Here is a 14,457-nt window from a genome sequence, read left to right on the forward strand (position 1 = left end):
CCATCAACAACCCAAACAATCCCCTTTCATCTCACGATCTTCAACAGCAGCAACATCAAACCAGAAACGACGAACTGCTAGCTCCTTGCCCGAATGAGAGCTCGGACTTCGGCACACAAAGACAACCAAGAGCAACCCATCCATGGGGACCACAACCACTTCGCCACCACTGGAAGGAAACCGAACCGATTAGACCGCCATCTTCACCAATCTTTTTTTAAAAAGAACCTAGCAAAACAAATATTAGAAAGCAGCTAACTACACCTCTACCTCCACCACACCACCGCTCGTCGCCTCCACCCAACCAAACCGGATCAAAACACCACCACCTTGCCGCCCACAACCTCCGACCATCCAAAACACCCAACGCCGCTAGGCCTCCGGAGGTAGCCAAGGAAACCTCTGGCCGGTGATGGAGTGCACCACACACAGTCACCACACCCTCCTCCTCTGTAGAGGAGGGCGGTGTCTGAGAAACACAAACGAAAGAGGGAAAAATAGGGGGAGGTCTAGATCAAGAGAGAGAGAGAGAGAGAGAGAGAGGATTAAGGAGGAAACATGAGCCCGGGGAGGAGGGGGGAAGCGCCTTCCCCCCGGCGGCGGCTCCTAAAAGGAAACCCTAGCAGAGGAGAAGTTTAGAGAGAGAGAGAGTTAGGCGAGAAGGACTTTTTTTGTTTTGTTTGTTCCTTCTTTGAATGGGATTGTAAGTTTAGTTTCTGCATTTTTTGGACCTCATCCCGAGTTCATTGTGATTATTAGAATCGTTCATTTTATAGAGTTGGTTGAGTACTTCAACTCTGTGAAAAATAATGTTAGACCGGAAAAAAAAGAAAAAAAAAAGATTGATAGGTACTTAATTATCTTAAACAAATGTTTCCAATTCAGTGAGTTACGTATGTTATATTTCAAGATAAATGTGTTCAATAATTATGTCGATGACTCGATTGGATGTGGAAGACGTGATTATTTACAAGGTTCAAATTAATTTTCACGAGTTGTAATAAAATGAACGGATCCGATCATCAAAGTAGATCCAAGATGAGGCCCAAAATGTTGAAATTGAACAGTTATCGGTTTCCTTGTGCTTTTAGGAAGAGAGTGCCGAGTAGAAATTGGATTGGAGAATGGTGGTTCATACCTTTAGATTTGGGGTTAAAATTGGCAGTCGAAAATAACTAATCATGAGAAGTATAGGATCCATAACACTAGATCCATGAAATTGTCCATGAAAGAAACCAGACGGTCCAGATTCACTTCTGGATTCTCTCTCTCTTGCCTCTGCTTTTCTAATGTGGGAACAGGAAGTGTTCTCCTCAGCTTTGGAAATGGTTTGGAGTAACTTGTGTCCTCCTAAGGTGGAAGTGTTGTTCTTGTCAGTCTCTTCGTTATAGAGAGATTTTGAATCTTATTAATCCTGGAGATGTGGCTTGTCCCCCTATGCCATATCGAGGAGGAAACACCAAATCACTTATTGTTGCATTGCCCTTTTACTTGGTATGTCTGGACTGCAATACTAAACTGGTGGGATAGCTTGCCCTGCATCCATTTTGGATCTTGCAAAACGGTGGGTTTTTTTATCAGCAACAAGAATTTTATTAATCATTGAAACAAAGTTACAATGATTAAAAGGATCCAAAGTGAATGGCATCACATTGAGGAAAAACTGACATCCCAACCAGGTTGGCAGCCCAGCCCTCGACAATCATTTGCCACTAAGGACCCAAAAGTTGGTGAAAAACCAACCGAGCAAACAAAACAAGAAAATAAAGAAAACACAGATACAGGCTAGCTAGTAGGCTACTGAACTATCAGGAGATAATCAAGCTCTCTCCTCCCCTATAACTTCCTTCCACCTGACTCAGATTTTTACTCTTCTTAATCCATCCAAAATGGTGGTTTTCAACAGTTTCAGAAACTTGGAGAAATCATGTTGGGAGGGTATGTTTCTTAATTTGCAGTGATTTGGTCAATTTGGTTAGCTCGCAATGATGTTATCTTCAACAACAAGGTGCTCGAGAAGTCAGAGGTGGTGGAATTAATTAGAACTAAGATGGCATTCTGGATCAAAGGGAAGTTTAACTTGAATGAATACTCAATTGAAGACTTCAAAAGGTGCATGATGCTTCTTCAACGTTCTCGATGTACCCTTTCGAATATTAGCAGAAATAAAATTTCTTTGCCGATCAAAATAGAGAAGGATTAGGAGAATAAACCTACAATGGAATGTGTCTTCGGATTCAGATTGATGCTTTGTTGATATACTAATTCTGTAGCAGAGATCATCATATATAGTAAATCCACCTATTGCAAGCATCAAAAGTTGCAGTTGATTCCTTAAGGGTCATCCTAGTAGATTTTCTACTCCTGATATAGAGAAATTTTGGAGCTATTTTATGCTACATTAATCTAGCTTTTCACAATTCACTAACGTATGACCCGTTGGTTAGCATTTTGGAGGGGTATGGAGATTTTTTTTTGAACTGCAAAGAAGAAATTTTATTAAGAAGGAAGAGGTGATACAGGAAATAAGGGAAAAGAGAAGGAAAAACAGCATCATCACAATGCCAAGGATACATCCCAACGAGGTTGGCACCTATCCCGGCGACAATCATGTGCCAAGAACCCCAAGTGAGTTGATAAGGAATCAACCAACCCAATAGAGATGGGCCCAACAATCAATACAGAGTACATAATCAGAAATACAACCACGAAACAACAAATGCCTAGATATTTTAGGAGGGGAGGTAATTATTAGAGGGGGCAAATGAGCAGGTTTGGGCGGGTTATGGGTTGAATATGGGTGGGTCGAATACGGGTCAATAGTAGAAGGGATGAGATGGGTTGTGTCAAAATGGGTCAAGTCATATCCAAACCCAACCCAACCCGTTTTCCCTTTTCTCCCCATCATACATATGACTCTCAGCTCTTGAAACTACTCGACTAAATAACTATTTAATTTGCAATTATTACCATTCTTGAACTGAAATTTAGAACTACAACCAGGAAACCCCTGGTAGGTTTTTTTTTTTTTCCATGCTTGGTTCCTCAGAAAGCAATAGAAAAGGAGAGAGAATATAGAAAAAAGATAAATAATTGCCTTATATTCTTCCACTTGCTCCATTCTTCAAAACAAAATTTCAAAATTTTTGAAACAAAACCTTTATAAACATTTTTTTTTTAGTGAGTATCAACTAGGTCTGTCTTAGTGAGAAGAGGGATTCTTAATATTGAACTTGGTTTCTGTCCTATATGCAACACTGAGGAGGAGACACCTAATCATCTTCTTATCTTATGTAATGAGGCTAGGAGGGTATGGAATGAAATGATGATCTGGTGGAATATTGTTTGGGTATGTCCTGCAACTTTGAAAGACCTCTTTCTGTTTTGGGATAGTTTTGTCTTTAAAAACATGGAAAAATCTTGCTGGCAAGTCACTTTCTTCGCAGTTGTTTGCACTATATGGCTATGTAGGAATGATACAGTGTTTAATAACAAAGCATGGGAAGTGGAAGACATTGTGGACTTGGTTAAAACTAGAGTGGCGCTATGGATAAAAGGCAAATTTAATCTACATGAATATTCTGTGGAAGATTTCAAGTGGAATCTGGATGGAATCAGGAAAGTGAAGGGGTAATTGGTTCTCTCAGGACTTCTTATGGGCTGTTGTGGGGTCTTGGGATTAGGTCTGGTCAAGGCTGTTTTGGTGTCTTGGGGTTGGGCTTTTGGTCTTTTTTCTTGTCTTTTGGGTTTGGTCTTGGGTCTTTCCTTGTCTGGGGTGTTATCTTTGTGGTGTTGGTGTGTTTGGTTGTTTTGCTTTTGGTTTGCTGGGTAGGTTCTTAGGTCGTTTTGGGGGTTGGGTGTTATTTGTCTGGTTTTGGTCTGGTTTGCCTTGTTGGGTGTAGGTTTAGGTTTTTTTGTCCCCTTTGATGTGTCTGTTCTCTGTTTTTTCCTTGAGTCTGTTTGGTTTTAGTCTTTTCTTTCTTTTAGAGTCTGGGGACAGAATGGTGTCTTGGTGCTCTCTCCCTGATTCAACTTCATTTTTTGGAGGGCTAAGAGTTCCAATCCCAGCTTTACTTGCTTGAGCTTCTGATATTCTAAAGGCTAAGAAGGTGAGATCTTTGGAATCATTGATAGATTGTTATACTTCCTCTTGTCAACTCCTAAGTCTTTGGAGGGCTAAGAGGATGCTTGAGAGCTAATTTTTTTTTTTTGGAAAAGAAGTCATGATGCTGTGTTTTTGAAATTTCCAATACTCCTTCAAGCTTTGGAGGACCAAGAGTACAAGATCGGGCCCTTTGGGCGTTTTGCAGATCAAAAAAAAAAATAGAGTACAAGATCAGGATGCTATCTGGAAATCCATAATCCATTACTCTTTCAACTCCTCAATTTTGGAGGGTTAGAGTATCTCCAGTCTTGACCCATTTCAAGACTCAAATTTAAAAATGGGGCAAAAACCACATAAATCTCTCTCCAATCTTTGACCCAAACCCTTCCCTATTTTGGGTTTTACCCATTTTTTTATCCAAATCTGAGATAACTTTTGCTTTGACCCATTTCTCCAACGGCTAGTTAGAGAGAGAGAAAGAGGGAGATGTGTAAAATTTGGATTTGATGGTTGGAGATGTGTCTACCCAAAATGGGTTTTTACCCAAAATTTGATTCAAATTTGAGGAAAAATATGAGTGAGGGCTGGAGATGCTCAGAGTATAGATCAGTGGATCCTTGTCTCTTCTTTCAACTCCCAACTCCGGGGAGGGCTAAGAGACCAATTGGAGGTGTAGCCAACACTGAGGGGCTGGTTATTGATGCATTGGATTATGCCTATTTCTGATTCAACCACTGTTTTCTTTTGTTGATGCTGGATCTGAACTAAATGATGAACTGAATTAGTGCTGGAACTTGCTGGAAATCTATTGTACTGTTGAGATTCACTATCTAATGGGATTGCTACTGCGGTTTTGGTACTAATGGAGCTGAGCTGAAGGATGATCTGAATATCGATTTCTTGATACTCATTCCTGGTGGGAAAAATGGTGGAACTTTTGCTACTCTACTGAGTTTCGCAGCTCTTTCAACACCAATGATTTGGAGGGCTAAGAGCTGTAACCACAAGCTGCTTTTCTCAGGTGGACACCCTGTTATATCTGATCCAAATGTTTGAAGAAGATGTCTACGGATGCCAAAGGATTTCAATCTGCTGATATTTGGTGACTTCCCTTAATGTTAAGGACTTTTGCAAGATGATACCATTGGTTGTTGGATGATCATGATGAAGTATGGCGTCCCTCAATGCCAACACAACTGATATTGGGATGATGGTTGGAAGGCCTTTGTTCTGGGGCTTATTCAATTATCATTGAATGTATCTTTTCGTTTTTTCTTTTCTCTTTCCTAGGTCTTTTATGGACTTCAATTTTTGAAGTGTATAATCGACCTTCACTCGATATACCCTTTGTCGAATTTCTTAATAAAATCTTGTTGCTTATAAAAAAAAAAAAATTTTTGAACATCAAATTTTTTTTTTTATTGATATGAAAATGGGATTACAGAAGGGGCAGAGGGGTAGCATCACAACGCAAAGGCAACATCCCAACTATGTTGGCACCCTACCCAGCAACAATCATATGCTGCACTGCTCAGATTTGATTAGAGTTCAACTCAAACAAGGAAAAACAGTACAAACCAAATGGATACAAGTTCCGAAATCACTGCCTACGCAGAGGAGGGAGCATATGCCCAAACATGAGAAAAATGAATTCAACTTTGAGAGGAGATTTTAGAGCTCCACAAGACGAAATCCAGAGATCATGAGATGAGATAGTTTAGAGCTCTATCCAAGGCACTGCCGGAATTTAGTGCAACAAAACCAAACAAAGATTATCCAGCCACAATACAGCAAGCAAATCTGATATGAGAACTCCACCTAAGAGTCCCACCATGAGAGAAGATCTTGAAGGCTTGAGGTACACCAGTGGGATGAACAAAGCAACCGGACTAAAAGGCAACACCGAGTGATCAGCAGGTATCCGATGAAGTTGCAATTTTATCTATTTGAGAGCATTCCAAAAGTAAAAACTTTCTCCCTCCCAAGACAGTTAATGCCACTGATTATTGTAGTAGAAGCTTGGAATGGGGGAGAGAGATTAGCCAGCTAGTCTTCTTAAGCATCAATGGCCAGCAAGCCCCATCATATGCCCTTCATCAGCGATTGAAAGGGAATGCGAAATAAGGGGACACAAGCATCAAAAGTAGATTAGCTCCATCATATGCCTCAGCCAAAGAGAAAGAGCTTACCCAAGGAGGCACCCACAAGAAAAAGAGGAGAAGCAAAACACACCCACCCAGAAAATCTCCCACACCACCACAAACACACACACACACACACGCACACACATATCAGCTCAACCAGAATTCACAATAGATTGTAGTCTGAACATGATATCCTCCACTGAGTACGCACATCCATCTTTTTTTGCTGTCACCCAGAAAGCCACCCTTGCTTTGATGAGTTCAACAGTTTCCAACCAATTCACCCCCTTATTATCAAACACCAGCTGGTTTCTGGAGTTCCAAACAGTCCAAATTACAGCAAAAGATATTGAGTCCCATATAACCTTATGTTTTCTCTTCACACCCTTCCACCAATGTAATAAGGCTGTAAAAGATGCAGGAGGTACCCATTGAATACCCCCACCATGGTAAAATTTCTAACCAGATATTCCGGACAGGTTGACAAAAAAGTAGATGATCCAAAGTTTCCAGCTCCACATTACAAAATTTACAGTTGGCATTTTCAACTCCCTGAATAATCCCGATTCTCCATAAGAATTCAGAGGTTTTAACTCTTCCCAAATAAGCTAACCAGCCAAAGCATTGCACACGTGGGATTGCCACATTCTTCCAGATAAGGTCAAAGGTATCATCTTGATTGACATGAGATGAAGCAGCTAAATTGTAAATAGATTTCACAGAAAAAATACCTGAGTTGCTCCCCTGCCAAACCAGCTTATCAGGTGTGTTTGTTGATGTAGTTACCCCAGATTCGTTGAGAAGATTGATGAGCTCATTTAACTGCTCTCTTTCCCAGTCATGCATGCACCCTTCTTCTGAAATTGAAATCCCACTGTTGTAATTCTGCTTTCCTTGCCAGTACTTCACAAAGCCTTTCATCCTTGTTATTTAGAATACAAAAAAGAGAGGGAAATGCTAGGGCCAAATGTGGAGTTGCCCAACCACATATCTTTCCAAAACAAAATTGATTTGCCATCTCCCACTTTCAATCTGACATTATCCTTATAAGCATCGTCCATTTGAGATTGTCTGACTTGGATTTGCATGGTATCTCTCCAAATGCTATAGACTTTTCTGTTTAATTCCATTTTTGGTATCTAGCCCGTCTCCTCTAGCTTGTATTTGGAATTAATTACTTCTCTCCAAAGGGCTTCTTTCACCATGCCAAATCTCCCACCATTTCATCAATAATGCTTCATTCAATAGTCTGATATTTCTGATGCCAAGTCCACCACAACTTTTATCTTGTGTTAATTTGGACCATGCCACCAAGTGAATTTTCCTTTTCAAATCTGTCCCACCCCGTAGAAATCTCGCTTCAATTGATTCAATGGTTTTTATCACACCTTCGGGCATATGGAACAAAGACATATAATAGAGAGGAAGGCTCAGAATAATAGATTTAAGCAACACCAGTTTTCCCCCAAAAGATAAGTATCTTCTTTTCCAAGATGGCAATCTTGATCTAATTTTCTCGATAACATGCTTCCATGATGATTTTAATCTTGGGTTTACCCCCAGAGGCAAACCCAGATACTTGATGGGCAGATTCTGAGTATCAGAGTCCAGAACATTGGCAAAAGGCTGAATTTCATCCACATCTAAACCACCACCACACATCATAGTTTTGTGATAATTAATCTTAAGACCAGACATCTCCTCAAATCGTTTCAATAGATTACCTAAGATTAATTGTCACCTCCTCCATTACTGGGTGGCAGAATACCAGGGTGTCATCAGCAAATTGCAAAAGAGTTCTAAACATGATAAACAAGTACTGTGCTACTCTGCTATTCAAAAAAAAAAAAAAAAAAACAAACAAAACAGTAATTCCGTGCAGAAAAATCACTATGGCATAAGTTTACTTATTTTCGTCTTGTATTTTTGCAACTAAAACAGAAGAGTATTACTCCCTCTGTCCTAAATTGTTGGACCCTTACAGAAAGACCTATTTTGAGATTAAAAAATAAAATACGTTTGGGTATGATTTTTTGAATTTCTTTACACCATATTAAAGAGCTCATGAAGTACTTTAATTTGGTGTAAAGAAACTTTAAAAATGATGCTCGAAAGTACTTTATTTTTCAATCCAAAAATTGCACGACTTTTCATAGGGAGGAGGCAATTTGGGACGGAGGAAGTAGTATAGAATAGATGAATTTGAGTCGGACCTTCGAATTAATAATTCAGTTTTGATGGAACTTTCCCTCTCAATTTCTGCACGTACGCTTTTACAACGGTAGCAAAAAAGTATTGAACGGTTCGAATTATCCATGCGGGGCCCACCGTTGGTACGCACAGTCGGTCTACCCCGTCGGTTTCATTAGTTTTTTCGTTCAGCAAAATGTAGACATAAAAATGGTAATAAAATTGTTTGGAAGCTGTTTCGTATTTTTTTTTTAATTTCTCGACTTTTTATGTTATGGCTGTGCTAGTTCCGGCAAAAATGGTAGAAATCTCACGACCTCCCCGTATTCTACCCTTCATCTTCTAGTTCCAGTACTCTCAAGCAGTGAGTTGGGATGGTCTGGGTTTTTTAATCCCAACCCATATTGATACCTATTTTTAACCCACCTAAACCCATATAAATATGGGTTGAACCCATATCAATCCATTATACAATATACGGGTTGGGTTGGGTTATAAGTGGACAGATTTGGGCGGATTAAAAAATATGGGTTGGAATTGCCACCTCAAATAATTATATAGGAGTGACTACTTACATATTGTTTGTTTGGGGAAAGGTATATCGATGGAGAGATAATGACGATTTTCATAAATACTGGTTGCAATTTCATAATTGATAATGACATTATCGTAAATAATCTCAAAGATGGCTGAATGTATTTGGAGACAAAAATCCAGGATTAACTGGTTGAAGCTAAGGGACAGAAATACAAATTTTTTTCAAATCACAGCAAACAACATATTTAGGAAAAACTGATAAGCTCTGTGAAGATGAATGGGAAAATATTGGAAGAGCCAGACCTAATCAGAAATGCAACAGTGGACCACTTTAATTCCTGCTTCAGAGAAGAGTGTATGGAAAGAGCAACATTGGGTGGAAGGTTCAAAAGGAAGCTATCTCCAGAACAAGCTCAGGGTCTTGAAAAAAAATTTGATGAAGAAGAAATAGAAGCTGCTGTCAAAGATTGTAATAGTTTGAAAGCCCCTAGACCTGATGGTTTTAATTTCTCTTTTGTCAAAAATGCTTGGAGTATAATGAAACAAGACATTATGACTTTCTTTGCAGAGTTTTATGAGCATGCAAACCAAACAAGAGGTATCAATTGCACATTTATAATCTTGATTTCCAAAGTTGATGGAGCTGCTACTTTTAACGAATATCGATCCATAAGTATGGTTGGTTGTGTCTATAAAATTCTTGCAAAGGTACTTGCTAATAGATTGAGAAAGGTATTACCGTCAATGATTGGTGAGGCATAAGCAGCTTTTATTGGAGGAAAACAGATTCTTGATGGGTTTTGATAGCAAATGAGGTGATTGATTTTTGGAAACAGAGAAGCAAGGGAGGTCTGAATGTCTGATTTTGAAAATTGACTTTGAAAGGCATACGACTATGTGAACTGGAACTAGCTTCCTAATAGATCTACTGTCCAAACTTGGTTGTGGGAATAGATGGTGCCAATGGATCAAGAAATGTATCTCCTCAACATCATTATCTATTCTCATAAATGGATCTCCTACAGATGAAATCCCACAAGGAGGACTTAGACAGGAGATCCTCTATCTCCATCCTTATTCAATGTGGTTGTGGAGGCTTTGAATATTATGATGGAAAAAGCTAAAGAAGAAGGTTTGATCAAAGGAATCCAAGTTGGTAATGGGGTAAATATCTCACTTACAATTTGCTAATGATACTATATTCTTTTGCAACAATGATTTAGAAGAAATTTTGTATCTTAAGAGAATCTTAAGATATTTCCAAGACATGTAAGGCCTCAAGATTAATTTTTCTAAGAGCATGCTTTGTGGGATTGGTATTAAGAGAGTGCATGACCTAGCTCTTATAATAGGATGCAACAGTGGGAAGCTCCCAATGAAATACCTGGGCATACCTTTGGGGGCTAATCCAAGAAAGATCTAAACTTGGGCTCTTGTCGTAGAGAAAGTAGAGAAAACTCTCAAACCTTGGAAGAGCAGGTCATATCTCAATGGGTGCTAAGCTGACTCTAGTTAACTCTAATATGTCTAGCTTACCTATCTATTATATATCCTTGTTCAGAATGCCAGCAGCAGTGGCCAACAAAATTGAGAAAATCTAGAGAAAGTTTCAATGGGGAGATACAGAGGAGAGGAGGAAACTTCACTTGATAGGTTGGGATACACTGACAAAGAATAAGAAGTATGGTGGTCTTGGCATCAAGAGGCTTGGAACAAAACATTGCTCTTCTTGTTAAGTGGTGGTGGAGGTTTAACAAAGAAAAAGATGCTTTATGGGTCAAAGCAGTATCAAGCAAGTATGATTTGTGAGGAGGAGCTTGGCTTCCTCATCTTCCAAACAGAAGGAAAGCTTCCAATATATGAAAAGGTATTTGCTCAGTGAGTAATATGTGTGCTGATATGGGTGAATGTGTTTTATGTTCAAGGTCAATTATGGTAGTTCTATTAGGTTTTGGAAACATAAGTGGCTAGGGGAGGAGTTATTGCAAAATGTATTCCCAGGGTTATTTATGCTATCCACCCAAAAAGATGCAATGATTGCTGATATGATGGACAATGATGATCAAGGTCAATGGAAGTTTCAGTTTACAAGGGGAGGTGGATCAACTCAATATCTTGGGTCAACTTTTAAGTGTTGTTCAACTGCAGGATTGTCAGGAGAACTGCCTCCAATGGAAATGGATCAAGGACTTATCTTTTCCGGTTAATTAAGTCAACATATTTTAAATGGGAAGACCAAAGATCCACTGAGGATAGGGAGTTGTTGGCAGTTTAAAAAAATATTTGCCCCCCAAAGGTTGAACTTTTAGCATGGATGGCCATTCAAGGGTGAATAGCTTCCAAATCAATTCTGGTGAGTAAATGTATCCTAAATAGCAACCTTGGTCAATGCCCTTTCTGCAATTCTGCTGAGGAAGCACCTAATCACTTGTTTTTGCTATGTGAGGTGGCTAGAAGGGTATGGGATAATGTAATTACTTGGTGGATTGGTTTGGGTATGCCCTCCTAATTTGAAAACTCTTCTTGCTTTTTGGGACAGCTTCAAGTTTAATATAGTAATTTGGAGAAGCTTTGCTGGCAGGCTTCCTTTTATTCTGGGATATGGACAATATGGACACGCAGAAATGAACTAGTTTTCAAGAACAAAATATGGGAAGTGGAGGAAATTTCTAACTTGGTTAAAACGAGAATGGCGATTTGGATCAAAGGCAAGTACAATATCACAGATTACTCTATTGAAGATTTCAAATGGAATCTAGCTGGGATAAGGACACTGAAGTTTTAATTGTGGGTTTTCTCTGGTCCTTCATCCTTGTCTTTGGGTTGTTTGGTCGTTGTGTTTGTGGGTTTCTTCTCTGGTCGTTGTCTTGGTTTGTGGTTTTTCTTGTCTCAGTCCTTTTTGTGTCAACTGTGTCTCTGTCCTTTGATCTGTGTTTAGTGTCTTGGGTCTGGTCCGGGAGTTTTTGGTGTCTTGGGATATCTCATTTCTGTGCCTGATGTGTCTTTTCTTTTGTCTTTTTTGTGTTTTGTTTTTGTGTCTAGTCCTGTAGAAGCTGTTTCTCTTTCAACTCCTATCTTTTGGAGGGCTAAAAGTAGTTCAAGATCATTGCTAGATTGCTGTTGCTGAGTCCAAGGCTTACTTAACCTCTTTTAACCCCAATGATTAGGGGCTAAGAGACGGTCATTGAATGATTTTTCCTCTTTCCAACTCCAAGTCTTGGGAGGCTAAGAGGATTAAGGGTATATTTTGTCTACATTTCGGAAGCGAATAGATGATTCTTGGAGGGTGCTGGCAAACCTTGTTTGCTGCTGCATTTTCTTGATGTATTCCTGCTCATGAATTATATGTGGTATGGGTACAATTTCATTTTCTCTAATCAACCCCATTGATTGGAGGGCTAAGAGACTGCCTCTTGTCTTCTCCTTTTTCCATCTCCAAGACATGGGGGGCTAAGAGGGCTGTTTTGGTTGATTGGAAAGATTTCAAAATTGATTGGAATTGATAGTGCTTCTATTTAAGCCTGCTGCGGAGTTCTGTTTCTGTTGAAACTGTTGCTTCTAAACTGAGGTTGCTGCTGAGTTTCACTGTAGATGATGTTTTTGTTTAAAGTCTATCTGAGAGGGTTCTTCAATGATGATTATCCACTGGAATCATGTTGGAGTCTATGCTGCGGTCATTACCTATTCTCTACTACTGAAGTTACTGTTCGTATTTTGATCCTCTTAAAGGTTTTTTCTATTCTGGGAGATCTTGGGTGCAAGCTGATGCTGTTTTGTGTTCTATCCAATCCCCTGGGCCTTAGTGATCAATGTTTCATTTGATAGTTATTTTCTAGAGCCAGTCATTGGCATAGCTTTTTGTTTTTCTTAGCGGTTGGATGACTCCACCTCTGCTTGTGGATTCATTCAATTCCGTGTTGGATGTATCCTTTTCCTTTTTCGTTTTCTTTTGGCCGGCTCTATGTTTCAAGTTTCTCCCTTGAATATAGAGTTTGGTCGCCTCAATGTACCTTTTGTCGAGTCTTAATAAAATCTTGTTGCCTATCGAAAAAATAATAATCGGATATAGAGGGTCCAAAATTTCGAAAAGGGGGGAGACTGGCCATAAATAGTTTTGGGGGATAAGTTTCGGCCAGGGTTATTACACCCAAGTGTGAAAATGCATGCAAGCAAACTCCAAATATTGGTGCAACGCGCAGAATTGTCATGTTTGAGGTCATACTATAGCTGGTCGTTTTGGTGACTAACAAATAGGGTGCAAGGAATTATACTGTGAGGATGCTTCGTGAAGTACTATTTGTATAGGACACTTGACACTTTTTGGAGGGTATGAGATAGGAGGCGAGTCTTTGGAGATTACCACATGTCTATGTATCAAAACCTCGTATAATTGTCGGAGTGAGGGAGTGATCTTTTGTGCATTCTATGAATCTAGCTCTTTCATAGCAAAATGCAGACAAATCTAATATCTAAACACATACTCATGCCGATACAACGCAAATCCATGAAACATAGATGAAGGACGGTGACTGTTGCAACTTGCTTAGTGTGAGATAAAAAAACGAAAATGAAGTTGACATTCACATCTAACCATAAAAAAACGAAAATGAAGTTGACATTCACATCTAACCATTTAAAAACTTCTATTGTCAAAATTCAAGTGGCATATTGTGAAATACAAAGTTGGGTGATACACTCTATCATTGATACGTATTTAGATACAACTGTTATTTAAAACACTCGTCTTATTTTTTGGTAAACAAAAGAAATGAAACTGAATACATTGGTAAATGGACTTAAATACAACATTGATTCACTTTCCGACCCAATATTTCTTTTCGTGAAACCATGAATCATTATTTCAATCAACAACAAGAAAAAAAAGAAAAAGAAAACCAACAACATTCGTACCCACCCTAGATCACAAAGCATCTTCTAGGGCTATCCTGCAAGTTTTGACTTGATTGCATCAACCTCCTGATTTGATATCTGGAAAGCCTTACTCAACACACTATCCGACACCGGAGGCATGGCGGCAAACAACGTGGTGGCAATGGCCTGGACACCTGGATTCTGGCTGTCGAATGCAGCAATAGCAGCAGCCGGTCCTTTTCCATTATTAATTTGGAAGTGAACTAAACCCTTAGGGAAAGTAAATATATCACCCTTTTTTATGGTCATTGAAACAAGCACATTGGCTGTGGTAATGAACCCAACATTCAATTTTCCATAGAGAACAAACAATATCTCAGTGCCGCGTGGGTGAGTGTGGGGTGGGTTAAGGCCGCCGGGGGCAAAGTCGATGCGGGCCATGGAGACACCTAGGGTGTTGAGTCCTGGAATTTGCATCACATTTGCAGGTGTAACGGTTGAACCCAGCACATTGTTGGCCGATTGTGGCATTGCTAGACCAGCAAAGAAGAAATCTGATGCACTGAAGCTTGCCTTGCAGGCAAAACCATTCATCTTCACAGCTGTGAA

The 14,457-nt window shown here is 39.5% G+C and overlaps 1 protein-coding gene and 1 long non-coding RNA gene across 6 annotated transcripts in view; one reads left to right on the forward strand and one right to left on the reverse strand.

The window, feature by feature from the left end:
- The window catches only part of LOC131308766 (germin-like protein 5-1), a 136,528-nt gene that overhangs the window by 113,581 nt on the left and 8,490 nt on the right, over positions 1 to 14,457 (reverse strand). Inside the window, exon 3 of one of the 5 annotated variants that reach the window (XM_058335778.1) lies at positions 13,626 to 14,297. The exons of 3 other annotated variants lie outside the window; for them this stretch is intronic. In XM_058335778.1, coding sequence (XP_058191761.1) covers positions 13,918 to 14,297 — 380 coding nt within the window. In that variant the 3' untranslated portion in view covers positions 13,626 to 13,917. Of the gene's footprint in view, positions 1 to 13,625; positions 14,451 to 14,457 lie in introns of those variants that run through there. One more of the 5 variants, XM_058335773.1, reaches the window with a different exon arrangement.
- On the forward strand, positions 3,870 to 5,514 carry LOC131308770 (uncharacterized). The gene is made up of 2 exons (XR_009194568.1): positions 3,870 to 4,401; positions 4,704 to 5,514. It is a non-coding gene; the product is annotated as an uncharacterized LOC131308770 (long non-coding RNA).

Source organism: Rhododendron vialii, chromosome 11a, assembly GCF_030253575.1.
Source record: "Rhododendron vialii isolate Sample 1 chromosome 11a, ASM3025357v1".
In the NCBI taxonomy this organism is placed as follows: Eukaryota; Viridiplantae; Streptophyta; class Magnoliopsida; order Ericales; family Ericaceae; genus Rhododendron; species Rhododendron vialii.